Source organism: Herpailurus yagouaroundi, unplaced genomic scaffold (assembly GCF_014898765.1).
Source record: "Herpailurus yagouaroundi ecotype Mexico unplaced genomic scaffold, PumYag 166, whole genome shotgun sequence".
Classification (NCBI taxonomy): domain Eukaryota; kingdom Metazoa; phylum Chordata; class Mammalia; order Carnivora; family Felidae; genus Herpailurus; species Herpailurus yagouaroundi.
In genome coordinates, this window is record NW_024412407.1 from 4592938 (window position 1) to 4609502 (window position 16565).

The window sequence follows — 16565 nt, forward strand, 5'->3', positions numbered from 1 at the left end:
ATTTTATTTTATTTTATTTTATTTTATTTTATTTTATTTTATTTTATATTTTTTAAAGTAGGTTCCATACCCAGCATGGGGCTTAAAGTCATGACCCAGAGATCAAGAGTCTCATGCTCTACTGACTGAGCCAGCCAGCCACCACCACTGCCCCCCTCCCCACAATTCAATTTTAGAACATTTCCTTCATCCCAAAAAAGATCCCTCATGCCCTTTTGCAGTCAATCCTCACTCCCACCCACCCACACACACACACACACAACATTTGTGTATGTTCCAAACACACACACAACATTTGTGTATGTTCCAAACATACACAAATCTATTTTCTGTCTCAATAAGTTTGCCTTTTTTGGACATTTCATAAGATGGAATCATATTATACGTAGTCTTTTATATGTGGTTTCTTTTACTTAAATAATGGTTTTGAGGTTCAGCCATGTTATAGGATGTATCAGTAGTTTCTTCCTTTCTATGACCAATTGTATATCATTTTTTGCATATACCACATTTTGTTTACCTACTCACCAGTTCATGGACATTCAGATTATTTTGACATTTGACTTTTATGAATAATGCTGCTATAAACCCAGATGTATAAGTCTTTGTGTGGATGTATGTTTTCATTTCTTTTGGGTAGATACCCAGGAGTAGAATTTCTGGGTCATTTACCTATTGCTGGTAAGTTTATGCGTATCTTTTAAAGAAATTGTTAACTTATTGCCCAAATGACAGCACTATTTTACGTTCCCATCAGCAATGTATTAAGGTTCCAGTTTTTCCACATCCTCAACACTTTTTATGGACTTCTTTAGGATCGCCTTTCCAAGAGGTGTGAAGTGGTATCCCATTGTGGTTTTATTTATTTTTTTAATGTTTATTTACTTTTGAGAGAGAGAGCACGAGTGGGTGAGGTGCAGAGAGAGAGGAGGACAGAGGATCCAAAGCTCCACACTGACAGTAGAGAGCCTGATGCAGGGCTAGAACTCACAAACTGTGAGATCATGCGCTGAGCTGAAGTCTGCCTCTCAACCAACTGAGCCACCCAAGCACTACTCCCCTTCTCCATTGTGGTTTTAAATTGTATTTCCCTAAAGACTGATGATGTTGAGCATCTATCCAGGTGCTTATTAGTCATTCTTATATTTATTGTGCTGAAATGACTATTCAAATGCTTACCCATTTCTATTATTGAGTTTTAAGAGTCCTTTATGTATTCTGAATACAAGTCTTGAAATGTGATTCTCAGGGACGCCTGAATGGCTCAGTTGGTTAAGTGTCTGACTTCAGCTCGTGTCATGATCTTGTGGTTCATGGGTTCAAGCTCAGAGCCTGGAGCCTGCTTCAGATTCTGTGTCTCCCTCTCTCTCTGCCTCTCCCTGACTCACACTCTATCTCTCTGTCTCTCTCAAAAATAAAGAAACATTAAAAAAAAAAAAAGAAAGAAACATGATTTTCAAACATTTTCTCTTAATCTTTGGTTTGACTTTTCATTTTCTTAATGGGGCATTTGAAGGCCAATGGTTTTTGATTTTGATGAAGTCAAATCAATTTGTCAATATTTTCTTTTGTGGTTCATGGTTTTAGTGTCGTATTAAAAACTTGTATGGGGGGGCGGTGCTTGGCTGGCTCAGGCAGAGGAGCATGTGACTCTTGATCTCAGGGTCATGAGTTTGGGCCCTTCATTAGGTATAGAGATTACTAAAAATAAATAAATAAATAAATAAATAACTTAAAACAAAAACAAAAGCTTGTATTGGTTAGTGTTCAACCAGAGAAGCAGAACCAGTAGGAAATTATCGTTATCTGTATATCTATGTATCTATCTATCCCATGTGAAGTATTTTGTGGAACATACTTTGTATTCTTTCAATCCTTTTACATTTATTGTGACTTGCTTTATAGCCTACCATATGGTCTATCCTGGAGAATGTTCTGTGTGTGTTTGAAAAGATATATTTTGCTTTTGTTGGGTGGAGTGTTCTACAGTTGGTTTATATTGTTGTTTTAGTCTTCTGTATATATCCTTACTGATTTTCTGTCTAGTTGTTCTATTATTAAGAGTGGGATATTGAACTTCCCAACTACTATTACTGAGTTAGCTATTTCTCTTTAATTCTGTCTGGTTTTGCTTCCTATATTTTAAGGCTCTGTTATTAGGTGCATGTATGTTCATATTGTGATAGCTTACTGATGAACTGATCTTTTTATCATTATAAAATGTCCCTCATTGTATCTAGAACCATTTTTTTTGTCTTAAAGTCTATTTTGTTTGATATTAGTCTATTCTCTCCAGCTCCCCTGTGGTTACTGTGCAAGATTGAATCTAAGATATGTTGCTTATCATTGGATCGTGTTGGCTTTTAAATATATATACACACAAAAAAAATACACAAATACACATAAAATTGGGCAATCTTTAACTTTCGAGTATTTAATTCTTTCATATTTAATGTAATTATTGATATGATTGGATTTATATGTGTTGTGTTGCTGTTTATTTTCCATGTCTCATCTCTTTGTTCTCCTGTTCTTCTTTTACTACTTTTTGTGTTAAACAAATATTTTCTAGTGTACCATTTTAATTCCATTTTCCCCCTATATTTTTGGAGTAATTCCTTAGTAGCTCTTTAGGGATTGCAGCACACATTTTAAATTATCACAACCAGGGGCGCCTGTGTGGCTCAGCTGGTTAAGCATTGGACTCTTGATTTTGGCTCAGGTCATGATCTCACCATTGGTGAGTTTGAGCCCCATGTTGAGCTCTGCACTGACAGTGTGGAGTCTACTTGGGATTCTCCCTCTCCCTTTCTCTCTGTCGCTCCCCCATTCACTTTCTCTCTCTCTCTTTCTCAAGATAAATACACTTAAAAAAATTATCACAATCTGTTTCAGATTAGTGCTAACTTAATACAAGCAAAATATAGAATTTTTGCTCCATTAGCTCCATTCTCTTCCCCTCCTTTGGATTTTGTCATATATATTACATTTTTATGTATCATAAGCCCAACAACATAGTTCATAATTATTGTTTTATATGATTGTCTTTTTAATCAGTTAAGAGAGGAAAGGAAAGCATATTTTTACCTACATATACTTGTGCTCTTTATTTCTTTGTGTGATTTTGAGTTATCCTCTGGTATCATTTCCTTTCAACCTGAAGGACTTCTTTGTCTTTCTTATAAGGCTGGTCTACTAGCAGCAAATTCTTTCCGTTTTGCTGATCTAGAATGTCTTTATTTCACTTTCATTTTTTAATAGACTTTATTTTTTTAAGGTAGTTTTAGATTTATAAAAAAAAGTGAGAAAATAGTACAGAGAATTCCATATTTCTCCATAGTTTCCCCTATTACTAATATATTACATTAGTATGATACATTTGTTATAATTAACAAACCAGTATTGACACATTATTAACTAAAGTCCATAATTTATGGACTGTAGTCATAATTCCTTGTTTTTACCTAATGTCCTTTTTTGTTTCAGGATTCCATCCAGGGTACCAAATTACATTTAATTGTCATGTCTTCTTAGGCTTTCTTGGCTGTGACAATTTCACAGACTTTTCCTTCTGTTTGATGTTCCTGACACATGTGAGGAGCACCAGTCAGATATATTATAAGATGCTCCCCTATGGGAATTTGTCTGGTGTTTTTCTCACATTTACTCTGGGGTTATGGATTTTGAGGAGAAAGATCACAGAGGTAAAGTACCATTGTCATCATACAATTTCAAGGGTATGTACTATCAAATGACTCAATGTTGACCTTGACCACGTGGCTAAAGTAGTGCTTGTCAGGTTTCTCCACTGTAAAGTTACTCTTTTTCCTCATTTTCCATACTTTGCTTTTTAAAATAAGTCTATATGTGCAGCCCATACTTAAGGAAAAGGGAGTTGTGCTCCCTTTCTTTTAGGATGAATATCTACATAAATTATTTGAAGTTCTTATGTACTATAATTTGTCTCTTCTTCCTCATTTATTTATTTATTCAATTATTTATCTCAAAATGAACTCAGATTTTTTTTGGACTTTGAGTTATAATCCAATACTACTTTATTTACTTGCTTAAGTTGTTCTAGTTTTGGCCGTTGGGACCTCTTTCAGTTGGTTCCTGTGCCCCTTTAACATAACCTCATCGATGTGGCTTTTTCTTTTTTCTTTCTTTCTTTTTATTATTATTAAATATTTTTTTTAATGTTTATTTATATTTGAGAGAAAGAGAAAGACAGTGCACGAACAGGGAAGTGCAGAGAGAGAGAGAGAGAGACAGAAACAGAATCCAAAGCAGGTTCCAGGCTCTTAGCTGTTAGCACAGAGCCAGACGCAGGGCTTGAACTCACAAGCTGTGAGATGACCTGAGCCGAAGTCAGACGCTCAACCAACTGAGCAACCCAGGTGCCCCTTTCTTTTTTATTTTTTTAGCCCTTCCCTACTTTCTGGCACTACAAGATGCTTCAGGTTCATCTCGAATATACCCTGCTCCAGTCTTATAATCTGTCATTTCTTCAAGGATTTCTGGTTACTTTTAGTAGAGAATAGTATTAAAAAGCAAGGTCTGGTTGCTAGGTGTGTTCATTGCTACTGGGCTGTCATTTCTGTTCAGTCCTCTCATTCGACAGAACAACAACAACAACAACAACAAAATATATATATATGTGTGTGTGTGTGTGTGTGTGTGTGTGTAGAGCCAATGCAGTTACACATATCTATTAATATGTATATATATTATCATCTGTAACTACTTTAAACTAAACATAAGTTTATAGTGATTTCTCTAATTTTAATTCATTATCACACATAGACCATTCCAGTTTCTTCCCCTTGCTTATCTATAAATTATGACAAACAATAAGAAACTTGCTCCTACCATCTACTTCACTTAATTGCTCGATTCCAGTATACATGCATAGCAGTATCAGAATTATTAACCCATACCCTAGTGGGAAATAACTTATCAACTAGAGTACAGCACTTTGTCTTCAGTCTTACAGACTCCATTCATTTCCGGTTACTTATAGGTCAGCACTCCCTGCATCCTCTCATTCCTTTCAGTGAGGTTGTGTCATACATTTCTTATATTGTTAGATTGTCATATCACAGTCTACATTCTTTCCTGGGATCCCCTGACCTCTTAAAAGGGTATTTAAAAATTTTGTATACATTAAGTTTCACTCTTTGTGCTATAGAGTTCTACTGGGTTTGACAAATGTATATTGTCATGTATCCGCCCTTATAGTATCATACAGAATAGTTTTTCCACCCTAAAAATGCCCTGTGATTCACTTATGTATTCTTCCCCTTTTTCCCCAAGTCTCTGGTACTGATAATTTTTTATGTCTCCATAGTTTTTTTTTTTTTTTTTTTTTTAACGTTTACTTACTTCTGTGACAGAGAGAGACAGAGCATGAACAAGGGAGGGTCAGAGAGAGAGGGAGACACAGAATGTGAAACAGGCTCCAGGCTCTGAGCTGTCAGCACAGAGCTTGATGCCGGGCTCAAACTCACGGGCTGTGAGATCATGACCTGAGCCGAAGTCGGACCCTTAACTGACTGAGCCACCCAGGTGCCCCTATGTCTCCATAGTTTTGGTTTTCCAAGGATGTCATATAATTGGAATCATGTAGTATGTAGCTTTTTCAGACTGGCTTCTGTCACTTAGCAATATACATTTAAGGTTCCTCCCTATCTTTTTATGGCCTAATAGCTTATTTCTTTTTACTGCTGAATAATATTCCATTGTACAGATGCACCACAGCTTGTTTATGTGGTTGCTTCCAGGTTTTGGTGACTAAGAATAAAACTGCCATACACACACACACACACACACACACACACACACACACTCTTTCTCATGGACATAAGTTTTCGAATTAATTATGTAAAAACCTAGGAGCATGATGGCTAGATCATTTGATAAGATTACATTACTTTGTAAGTAACTTTGTAAGAAACTGCCAAACTGTCTTTCCAAGTAGATGTACCATTTCTCATTCCCACCATTTTTCAACAGGAGTTCTTGTCACTCCCTGTACTTGTTAGCAATTGGCATTATTGGTTTTTTGGATTTAGCCATTTTCAGAAATGTGTAACATATTTCATTGTTGTAATTTGCAATTCTTTTTTTTTCAAGTTTTTACTTAAATTCTAGTTAGTTAACATGTAATATAAATTGGTTTCAGAAGTAGAATTTAGTGATTCATCTCTTACATATAACACCCAGTGCTTATCACAAGTGCCCTCCTTAATACCCATCACCTATTTAAACTATTCCTTACACAGTGCCCCTCCCCTCAGTTTGTTCTCTATAGTTAATAGTCTCTTATGGTTTGTCTTCCTCTTTTTTTTTTTTTTTTTTTTTTGGTTTTCTCTTTCTCCTATGTTCTTCTGTTTTGTTTCTTAAATTCCACATGAATGAAATCATATGGTACTTGTCTTTCTCTGACTTATTTCACTTAGCATAATACACTCTAGCTCCATCAATATTGTTGCAAATGACAAAATTTCATTCTTTTTTTTTGGCTGAGTAATATTCTATTGTATATATATCGCACATCTTCTTTATCCACTCATCAGTCAATGGACAATTGGGCTCTTTCCATAATTTAGTTACTACTGATAATGTTGCTATAAATATTGGGGTGCACGTGTCCCTTTGAATCAGTATTTTTGTATCCTTTGGGTAAATATCTAGTAGTGCAATTGCTGGGTTGTAAGGTAGTTCTATTTTTAACTTTCTAAGGAATCTCCATAGTGCTTTCCAGAGTGGCTACAACAGTTTCCAATTCTCTAATGACAGATGACACTGAACATCTTTTCATATCCTTAGTTGCCATCTGTATGTCTTATTTCTTGCCTTCATTAAAAAGAAAAATAACAGGTTACATCCTCTGATTACTTTGAAAATAGTTATTTCATGGAATGGATCTGATAGAAATTCTGTAATACATTTACAGAAGTGTTGAAAACACATGGATATATGAGTGTTCACTGCAAGCCACATTTACAGGAGTGTTATTTCAGTGAATAATGTAATATATTTAGAGAACTGTTTAAAAACACATGCAATAAGGATGCTTACAAGAGCTGTATGTGCATACTACTTTGAGAAGAGTGTTATTTCAAGGAATGGATGTAATAGAAATTCTGTAATCCATTTAGAGAAGTCTTTAAAGACACTTATAATGAGGATGGTTATGAGAGTTGCATGTGCATGGTACTTTGGGAAGAGTGTTATTTCAGGGAATGGATGTTTTACCTTCATTTTTTGAAGGATAGTTTTCCTGGATATAGAATTCTTGGTTAGCAGTATTATTCTTTCACCACTTTGAATAGTCATCCCACTGTGTTTGGGCCTCTTGTTTCTAATCAGTGGTAAGCTGTTAAATTTACTATGGCTCCCCTATGCTTTGATTTTTTAGTCTCCTTTGATTGTGGTAAGTCATTTTTATCTTTTTACATTAAAGATTCTTTGTCTGGCTTTCAACAATTGACTATGATGTATCTAGGTATGGATCTTTTTGTATTTATCTTAGAGCTCAATGATCTTCTTGAATGTGTAGATTAATGTTTTTCATCAAATTTGGGATGATTTGGCCATTATTATTTCCTCAATATTTTTTAAAAATTTTATTTTTTTTAAGTGTTTTTAATGTTTATCTATTTATTTTTGAGACAGAAAGAGAGCAAGTTGGGGAGGGGCAACGAGAAGGGTGGGGGGAGAGAGCATCCCAAGCAGGGTCTGTGCTGTCAGCACAGAGCCAGATGCAGGACTTGAACTCATGAACCATGAGATCATGACCTGAGCTGAAATCAAGACTTGGACTCTTAACCGACTGAACCATCCAGGCACCCCCAAAACTGGACATTTTAGATGACATATTATAGCAACTTTAGAGTCTGACTTCCCCTATAACCTCCAGGGTTTCTTTTTGCTCCTTTTTTCCTTTGCTTTTTAGTGATTTGTCTGGATTAATGCAGTAAAGTCTGTCTCCCCAACAGTGTGTGGCTACTGACATCTTTGCTCAGTTCTTTTTTTTCCCTCATTTTTGTTTATATTTTAAAGCTTGAATTCCTAGGGGTCATCTTTGGGTCAGCATAACTTAGTGGTCAATAACTGGCCAATCATTAAGTGATCCCGACTGATCCAGTAAGGCTTCTATTCTTTGCTAATGGATCTGTGTGTGAGTTAAGGAAGTATTGTTTTAGACAACGTCCCTAGGCATGTGTTTTTTCCCTGCTTTATTCCAGATCAAATCAGCCCCCTCAGGCAGTAGAGCTTCAAGGCTTGACTCACTCTTGTAGAACTACCAGGTAACATGGCTTGGGGGAGTTGGAAACAGAAGAAGCTCCAGGCTAAAACATCACAGACTTCCAGTTCTTACTGAAGTTTAGTAATTTTTCTTGAAAAAAATGCTTACCATTTTGTTGTATGCTTGCAGTCAATTTCCAAAGTCCTAAAATCATTGGCTTGGGCAGTTTTGTCAAATTTTATCATTGCTTTTATGGGAAAAATTTTTGCCGAGTTTCTCATTCAGCCATTCTGGAAATCCCTTCAAATGTTTGACTTTTTTCTGCTCTTTTGTGACTCTTCTGAAAGAACCAAGACTAACTGTGATTCAGAAAAGTGAGAAAAGAAGGACAGGAACCTAAGAAAGAAAATGGAAAGCATCAAGCATAATCAAAGCCAAAGGAAAGTTTTGGCTTATGTTATATCTAATCCCAAACTTACAACTGAAGGTAAGCTGAGATCATAACTAAAGACTAAAGACTAAATTTTGGAAGCAAAATTCTAGGTAATTGTGGGAAAAAATAATACTATTTACTTTGGAGGTAAAGGTTTTTTTGTTGTTTTTTTTTTAAGATTTTATTTTTAGGGGCACCCATGTGGCTTAGTCAGTTGAGCATCTGACCCTTGATTTCAGCTCAGGTCATGATCTCACAGTTGTGACACTGAGCCTTGCATTGGGCTCCATGCTGAGTGTGGAGCCTGCTTAAGATATTCTCTCTCTCTCTCAAAAAATAAATAAATAAATAAAATAAAAATAAAATCTTTTTTTTTTCTTTTTCTTCTTAAGTAATCTCTACACCCAACGTGGGGCTCAAACTCACAACCTTGAGATCAAGAGTCATATGCTCTATAGACTGAGCCAGTCAGGTACCCCATTGGAGCCAAAACTTTCTGATGAATCTTTATCCTATACCTATCCATAATTTAGGCTAAAGTCCTAGGCTTTAGCATAGATAGAGCACCACACAGAAGAAGAAATGCAATCTCATTATTTTATGTTTTGTGGTTTTTTTCCTCCAGCATCTAGAGGTACTCTATGGAAATCTTGGAAAGAAAGGGTTATAAAGCGACCTGCAACAGCTCATGCTTTAAGACCAGATCAGATGATTAGTGATGAATTTGCAACAAATACAAAGGTTTCAGAAATCCAAGATATGCTACAGGAACTCATAAACACTGCAATGTTCAATAAATTGGAAAACAATGCTATTAAATATATATCATCAACAATAGTAAACCTTTCTAAAGCTTTGAATACACTAAATGATGAAGTAAAAGTTTTTACCCTCCAAAGCGCTAATATGTATATAAATGAGACAAGTGAAAAAGAAAAAGAGCTCTCTCTGAAAATAATACGAGATCTCAGTGAACAAAATGAAATACTTCAGCAGAAACTTCAAGATGCAGAAGAAAAATATGAACAATTTATTTGGTCCAAAGGTATTGTAGAGCAACAACTACCTACAGCATTACCCACATCAACCTTGAAAGCGTTGCCTGAGCTTTCTCCACAATCATCCATTGCCATTAGCAAAACTGACATAGAAGACAGTATGGAAAATATTTTGACTAAAGAATTTGAAAACATTATAGACGAGGCCCAAACACAAGAGACCAAAGCCTCGGGGATCCAGTGGGACTCAGCATTTTCATATACAGCCCCAGCTGAAATGACCCCAGATTTAATTGAACAGCAATACCCTTTACCTGAAAAAAAACAAAAAGAGTCTTCTGAAGGTATCACTGAAGATAAGGTGTCACTGAAGAAAGATGATGACCAGTATCAATCACGGAAGAAAAAGCAAATTAAAGGCTCATCTATGGATGAGACCTCTGGATCACATCTGAGTGATGATAAAGGTAAACAGAAAGAGACCGAACTTGATCATGACTTGGAGCTACAGGCACTGGAAAAGAATAGAAAAGAAATGAAATTGTTTTCTGAAGCCAAACCAAAGTCATTCGCAGAATCAAAAAGTCGCTATGTCCCTACTGATTACCTTTCTACTGACACAAAAAGACAAAGTGGCAAAAGTGGAACAGGTAGTATGTGGGAAAGACTCAGGAAGGTCAAACCTGAATATTCACATGACAAAAGCCAGATTTCTTCAGAGAATAAAGAAGAACCCACCACTGAGTCAATGGACAAAGAGAGCAAAAGTGAGATGAGTAGCCAAGCAGAGCAATTCAAATTGACTGAACTTGGTTATTCCTCTGAGAAAATGAAAACAAAAGGGAAGAAACGTCAGATCTCTCCAAGAACCACCACAAGCAAAGAGGGAAAAACTGAGGATATCATAGTCTTAGCCAAGAAATTCAAGTCTCCTGAACTTGTTAAATCACAATCTAGGATAGCAAAAGAGACTTCAGAATCTACCAGAGTTCTAGAAAGCCCAGATGGCAAAAGTGAAGAGAGTAACCTAGAAGAATTTCAAAAAGCTATAATGGCTTTCCTAAATGAGAAAATTGATAACATAGGAAAGCCTTTGGATAAAAAGGCTGTGCCAAAAGAGGAGTTATTATTAAAAACAGCAGAGGTCAAAAAATTAGAAATCATAAAGGCAAAAATGGAGGAATACTTCCAAACTGTGGCTGAAACTGTGGCAAAAATCTTGAGAGAATACAAAGACATAAAAAATGCAGGACAAGTTGGAGAGAAACCTATGAAACGAAAAAAGGAAGTCTCATTTATGCCAGGATTGCATTTTCAGAAGCCAATTAGTGCAAAGGCTGAAATTAGCACCTTACTCTCATCTAAGAGCATGGACCCATTAATTGACAATTTAATACAAATGATCTTGACTGAAATAGAAGGTGAAAGAGATGCTCCAGTAGCCTCAACAGTAGGGAGAGACCACAAGGAAAAGGAAAAACAGAGGTGGGATGAATATTTGCAAGAAGGTCAAGAAAAAGTATTTGGTGAGGGTCTCAAACACCATTTGCAAGAGGAAGGGAGTTTCTGGAAGAAGAGCCATGAGCTGATAAGTAAAAAATTGGAGAAGGAAGAGTCATGGCTCCAAATGAAGGAGAGAAAGCAGAGGCAACAGAAGCAGAAATGGTGGCAGGAAGAGGAAGCATGGAAGGAACAACAAAAACAGACTGAGCAAGATGACGAGCAAATGCAAAGAAAAGAGAAAGGATATCAGAAGCCAAAACAGCAGCAGCTGGAGGCATGGAATCAAGAAATGGAAGAACAATTGGTACCCCTGGAGGAGGAGGAGGAGGAGCAGATGAGGCCAGTTCAGAAGGAACTGAGACACCCGAAGCTAGAAATAAATAGGGAGAAAGAAGAGAAGCAGAAGCCAAGGAGAAACATAGAAGACCATGGAAGGCAGAAGCAGAAAAAGACAAAGGATCAGAGGAAGATCAATGAGAAAAGTTCTGACACACTAGAAAAGATGTTCAGCCAAACTTCAGTGACGGTGTCTCCCAAATGGAAGAGCATACCGAAAGTAGCATCCCAGTTACACCAAAGAAAAGTGTTCCATGGACATCTGAAGACATTAGAAAATTTTGCTGATGGAAAGCACCCTATACCAATCACTCCTTCTCCATCGACACAATCGCCATCACCTGGGGCCTTTCCAATTTCTGGACAGTCTCCCACAAAGACCCTCACTCTAACTCCTCAACAGGCCTGGAGGCCTGGAGAACTGGAGATCACTATCACCCCTCAAAAGACCAAAGAACCAGGCATCACTGTGGCCCCAGAACAGGCCCAGGCACTGGGGATCAGTCTTACCCCTGAGCAGGCCCAGGAAATGAGCATCACTGACACTCTTCAAAAGGCATTGGGGATCACTGTCACTCCTCAACAGGCTCAGGCACTTGGGATCCCTCTCACTCCTGAGCAGGCCCAGGCACTCAGGACCACTGTCACTCCTCAGCAAGCCAAGGCACAAGGGATCACTCTCACCCCTCAGCAGGAACAGGCACTGGGGATCACTTTCATACCTGAGCAGACCCATGAACTGGGGTTCACCTTCACTGATAAGCAGGCACAGGCACATGGGATCACTCTCACCCCCAAGCAGGCCCAGGAATTGGGGATCACCCTCACTTATGAGCAGGCCCAGGCACTGGGGACCACTGTTATTCCTCAGCAATCTCAGTCACAGGGGATCACGCTCACCCCCGAGCAGGCCCATGAACTGGGGTTCACCTTCACCGAGGAGCAGACCCTGGCACAGGGGATCACTCTCACCCCTGAAAAGGCCCAGGCACTGGGGATCACTCTGACCCCTCAGCAGGCACAGGCAGGGGGGATCACTCTCACCCCTCAGCAGGCCCAGGCACAGGGGGTCACTCTCACCCCTGAGCAGGCCCAGGCACAGGGGGTCACTATGACCCTGGAGCACACCCAGGCACAGGGGATCCCTCTCATCCCTGAGCAGGCCCAGGCCCAGGCCCAGGCAATCACTCTGACCCCTCAGCAGGCCCAAGCACTGGGGATCACTCTGACCCCTCAGCAGGCCCAGGCACAGAGGATCACTCTGACCCCTCAGCAGGCACAGGCACGGGGGATCACTCTCACCCCTGAGCAGGCCCAGGCAATCACTCTGACCCCTCAGCAGGCCCAGGTACTGGGGCTCACTCTGACCCCTCAGCAGGCACAGGCAGGGGGGATCACTCTGACCCCTCAGCAGGCCCAGGCACAGGGGATCTCTCTCACCACTGAGCAGGCCCAGGCACTGGGGATCACTCTGACCCCTCAGCAGGCACAGGCACGGGGGATCACTCTCACCCCTGAGCAGGCCCAGGCAATCACTCTGACCCCTCAGCAGGCCCAGGCACTGGGGATCTCTCTCACCCCTGAGCAGGCCCAGGCACAAGGGATCACTCTGACCCCTCAGCAGACCCAGGCACAGGGGATCACTGTGACCCCTGAGCAGGCAGAGGCACTGGGGATCACTCTCACCCCTGAGCAGGCACAGGCACTGGGGATCACTCTCACCCCTGAGCAGTTCAAGGCATTGCTGGTCACCCTCAGCCCTGAGAAATGCCAGGGCTTGGGTTTCATACACACCCTTGAGAAAGTTCATGCATGGGAGTCTCCTCTCACTGCATCACAGGCCCAGAAATTGGGTGTCCCTATCACTCCAGAAAATGCCTGGGTCCCAGCTGTCACTCTTAGCCCTGAACAGACCCAGGCTTTGGGTGCCCCTCTCTCCTTAGAACAGGCTCAAGCATTAGGTATTTCTCTCTCTCCAGAACACTTCTGGGAATCAGATAAATCAGACAAATCCCATGTCTTAGGATTTCCCCTTACCCTTGAGCAAGTCCAGCCTTTGGGAGCTCCCTTCATTCCAGGGCAATCCCATCCCATTGGGGTAGATGACCTAAAATCAAGAGCACCTCTCATTAATGAACAGCTCTCACCACTTGGTGTCCATCCTCTTTTAGAACATACCCTGAAAGTTGGGATTGTGCCTGTTACTGATAAATCTGTCACACCAAGTGCTCCTCACATTTCTAAGAAGTTACCCACATTGGATCCTTCCAGTCTTAGATCACTTCAAAAATTGAAGGCTTCTGTCCTTCCTAGGCAATCCCCAGCATCTGCTGCTATTGCTGAGAAATCCTCTGCATTGGAGGTCTCTCCTATTCCTTTGCAGATATCACAGTCTCCTCTCTCCCAAGCCCCTGGTAAATCACTAGGAGTGAGAATTCGTTCTGAGCCTGGAAAACTCCTTGCACCACAGACTTTTCCTTCCTCTAAACAGACCCTGTTTTCTAAAGGTCAATCCACCTCTGTTGAGTTTGTAGCACCAGAGGTCCCACTGACTCCTGAGAAATTTCCCATAGCTGAGACCCTGCCAACTTCAGGGCAGCCTCTTACACTGGAGACCCTTCTCGGCCTTCAGCAGTTCTTTTCCTCTTGGGGCTCTAGGACTCCTCAGCTACCTCTGATATCAGAAGCCCCTCTGGTCTCCAGGCAGCCCCCTATATCTGGAGTCCCACTCACCTCTGCACAGATTCCTGATCTCTTGGCTCCTCTTTCTCCTAGGAAGCCCTTGGTTCCTGGAACGTCTTCCATCCATGGGGAGCTCCTGGAACCTAGACCCTTAATACTCTCTGAGCAGCCCCAGGCATTCCAGCCCGCTGCTACCTGTGATCAATCTCGCTATCTACAAGCCCCTTCTCCCCTTGGGCAGCGTCAAGCTTCCCCACTGTGGATCCCTCCCACCCCTGGGCATCTTCCAACATTATGGACCTCTCCAACTCCTGGAAAGCCCCTGAAAGATTTGTCCTCTTCTGTCTCCAAGAAAAGTAAGGAAAGATTGGCAATTATTTCTTCTCTGAAACCTAATTCAGCATTTGTTCATCCCAGTGCTACTGATTTCAAGGTAACTCAAGCCCCTTTCACCACTAAGAAGTTCCAAATATCAGAGGTGTCTGACACTTTGGAAGAAATCCCGATATGCCATGATCCTATTGCCATGGAACAATTTAGAACATTTCAGTCCTATCTCACCAATTACAGGACACCAGTATCACAAACCCCTTACATTCCGACTCTCATGAAGCCTATAACATCACTACCCTCTCTTACAACTAAACTACCCAAAACATCACAGATCTCATCTTCTGAATGGGACCAGAAATCCAAGTTCTCCCCTATAGACAAGTCCTGGATACTGACTTCAGTTTCAGGTACCAAGAAACCCAAGATGCTGGTGCCCCCTTCCACTCCCCAAGAGCTCAAAGAGCAGAGATATTTTGTTGATGTAGAGGCTCAGAGAAAGAACCTGATACTCTTAAATCAGGCCACAAAAGCTTCTGGACTTCCTTCACAACTACACACAACAGCTAGGAATGTCATAATTGAGACACTTCATACGGACACAGTTCAGCTGGGATACTTATTCCACAAGTACATTGCTTACAGGCTGATCCAGCGTGCAAGGTAGATGTAATATTGAAGGTTCAGTTTTCTGGTTTAGTCCTGATTTCAAATATCCTCCCTTCATTGCTCTATAAGTATATACATGTTTGTCGGATTAGATGTTCTAAAATATTCTCTCTCTTTTTTAAATTTTTAATGTTCATTTACGTTTGAGAGCAGAGAGAGACAGAGTGTGAGCAGGTGAGGGGCAGAGAGAGAGGGAGACACAGAATCGGAAGGAGGCTTCAGGCTCCAAGCTGTCAGCACAGAGCCCGACGAGGGGCTCAAACTCACAAACTGTGAGATCGTGACCTGAGTGAAGTCGGACACTTAACCGACTGAGCCACCCAGGAGCCCTTCTCTCTTTTTTTTAGTGCTTATTTTTGAGAGAGAGAGAGACACAGAGTGTGAGTGGGGGAGGGGCAGAGAGAGACACACACAGAATCTGAAGCAGGCTCTAGGCTTTGAGCTGTCAGCGTTGAGCCTGACACGGGGCTCAAACTCACAAACCATGAGATCATGACCTGAGCCAAAGTCAGATGCTTAACCAACTGAGCCACCCAGGTGCCCCTAAAACATTCTCTTACAGAAGGTCTGTGGAATGAGGCCTATTTAAGATAGCAAAAGGAGATCTATCTTTTTGGAAATAAAAAATGTTATATGATCTATTTCATCCATTTATATCTCTAGCAGAGATGTTCAGATATATTTTGTGGATCATTTTGATCTCCAAAATATCAACTTCAAAAGCTTAAAAATGCTTTTAGTTTTTCTAAATTTCTTTCATCTTCTTGAGTTCACCAGAAGATGTATGATTCTTAAAATGGGAGATGGCAGGTTATATACAAGGTGTTGCCATGGTAACCTTGCTGCTGAAGCAACTTGGAGGAAACAGGTCCTGGTCCTGATTTTCTAAAATTGCAAAAAAAAAAAAAAAAAAGGATTGCAAATATAGGGGTGCCAGCCAACTGGTGGCTCAGGCAGTTGAGCATCTGACTCTTGATTTCAGCTCAGGTCCAGGTCATGATCTCATGGTCGTGAGATCAAGCCCTGTGTAGGGCTCTGCACTGAGCATGGAGCCTGCTTAAGATTCTCTCTCTCCTTCTCCCTCTGCCCCTCCTGTGCTTGTACTTGCGTGTGTTCTCTCTCTCAAAAACAAACAAACAAATAAAAATAAAAATTGCAGGGGCGCCTGGGTGGCGCAGTCGGTTAAGCGTCCGACTTCAGCCAGGTCACGATCTCGCGCTCCGTGAGTTCGAGCCCCCGCGTCGGGCTCTGGGCTGATGGCTCAGAGCCTGGAGCCTGTTTCCGATTCTGTGTCTCCCTCTCTCTCTGCTCCTCCCCCGTTCATGCTCTGTCTCTCTCTGTCCCAAAAATAAATAAACGTTGA

The 16565-nt window shown here is 40.5% G+C and overlaps 1 protein-coding gene across 1 annotated transcript in view; it reads left to right on the forward strand.

Moving 5' to 3' along the window:
• FAM186A (family with sequence similarity 186 member A) overlaps window positions 1-16565 on the forward strand; it is a 78832-nt gene that overhangs the window by 44104 nt on the left and 18163 nt on the right. Inside the window, exon 5 of the mRNA XM_040489024.1 lies at window positions 9310-15196. Coding sequence (XP_040344958.1) covers window positions 9310-15196 — 5887 coding nt within the window. The remainder of the gene's footprint in view (window positions 1-9309; window positions 15197-16565) is intronic.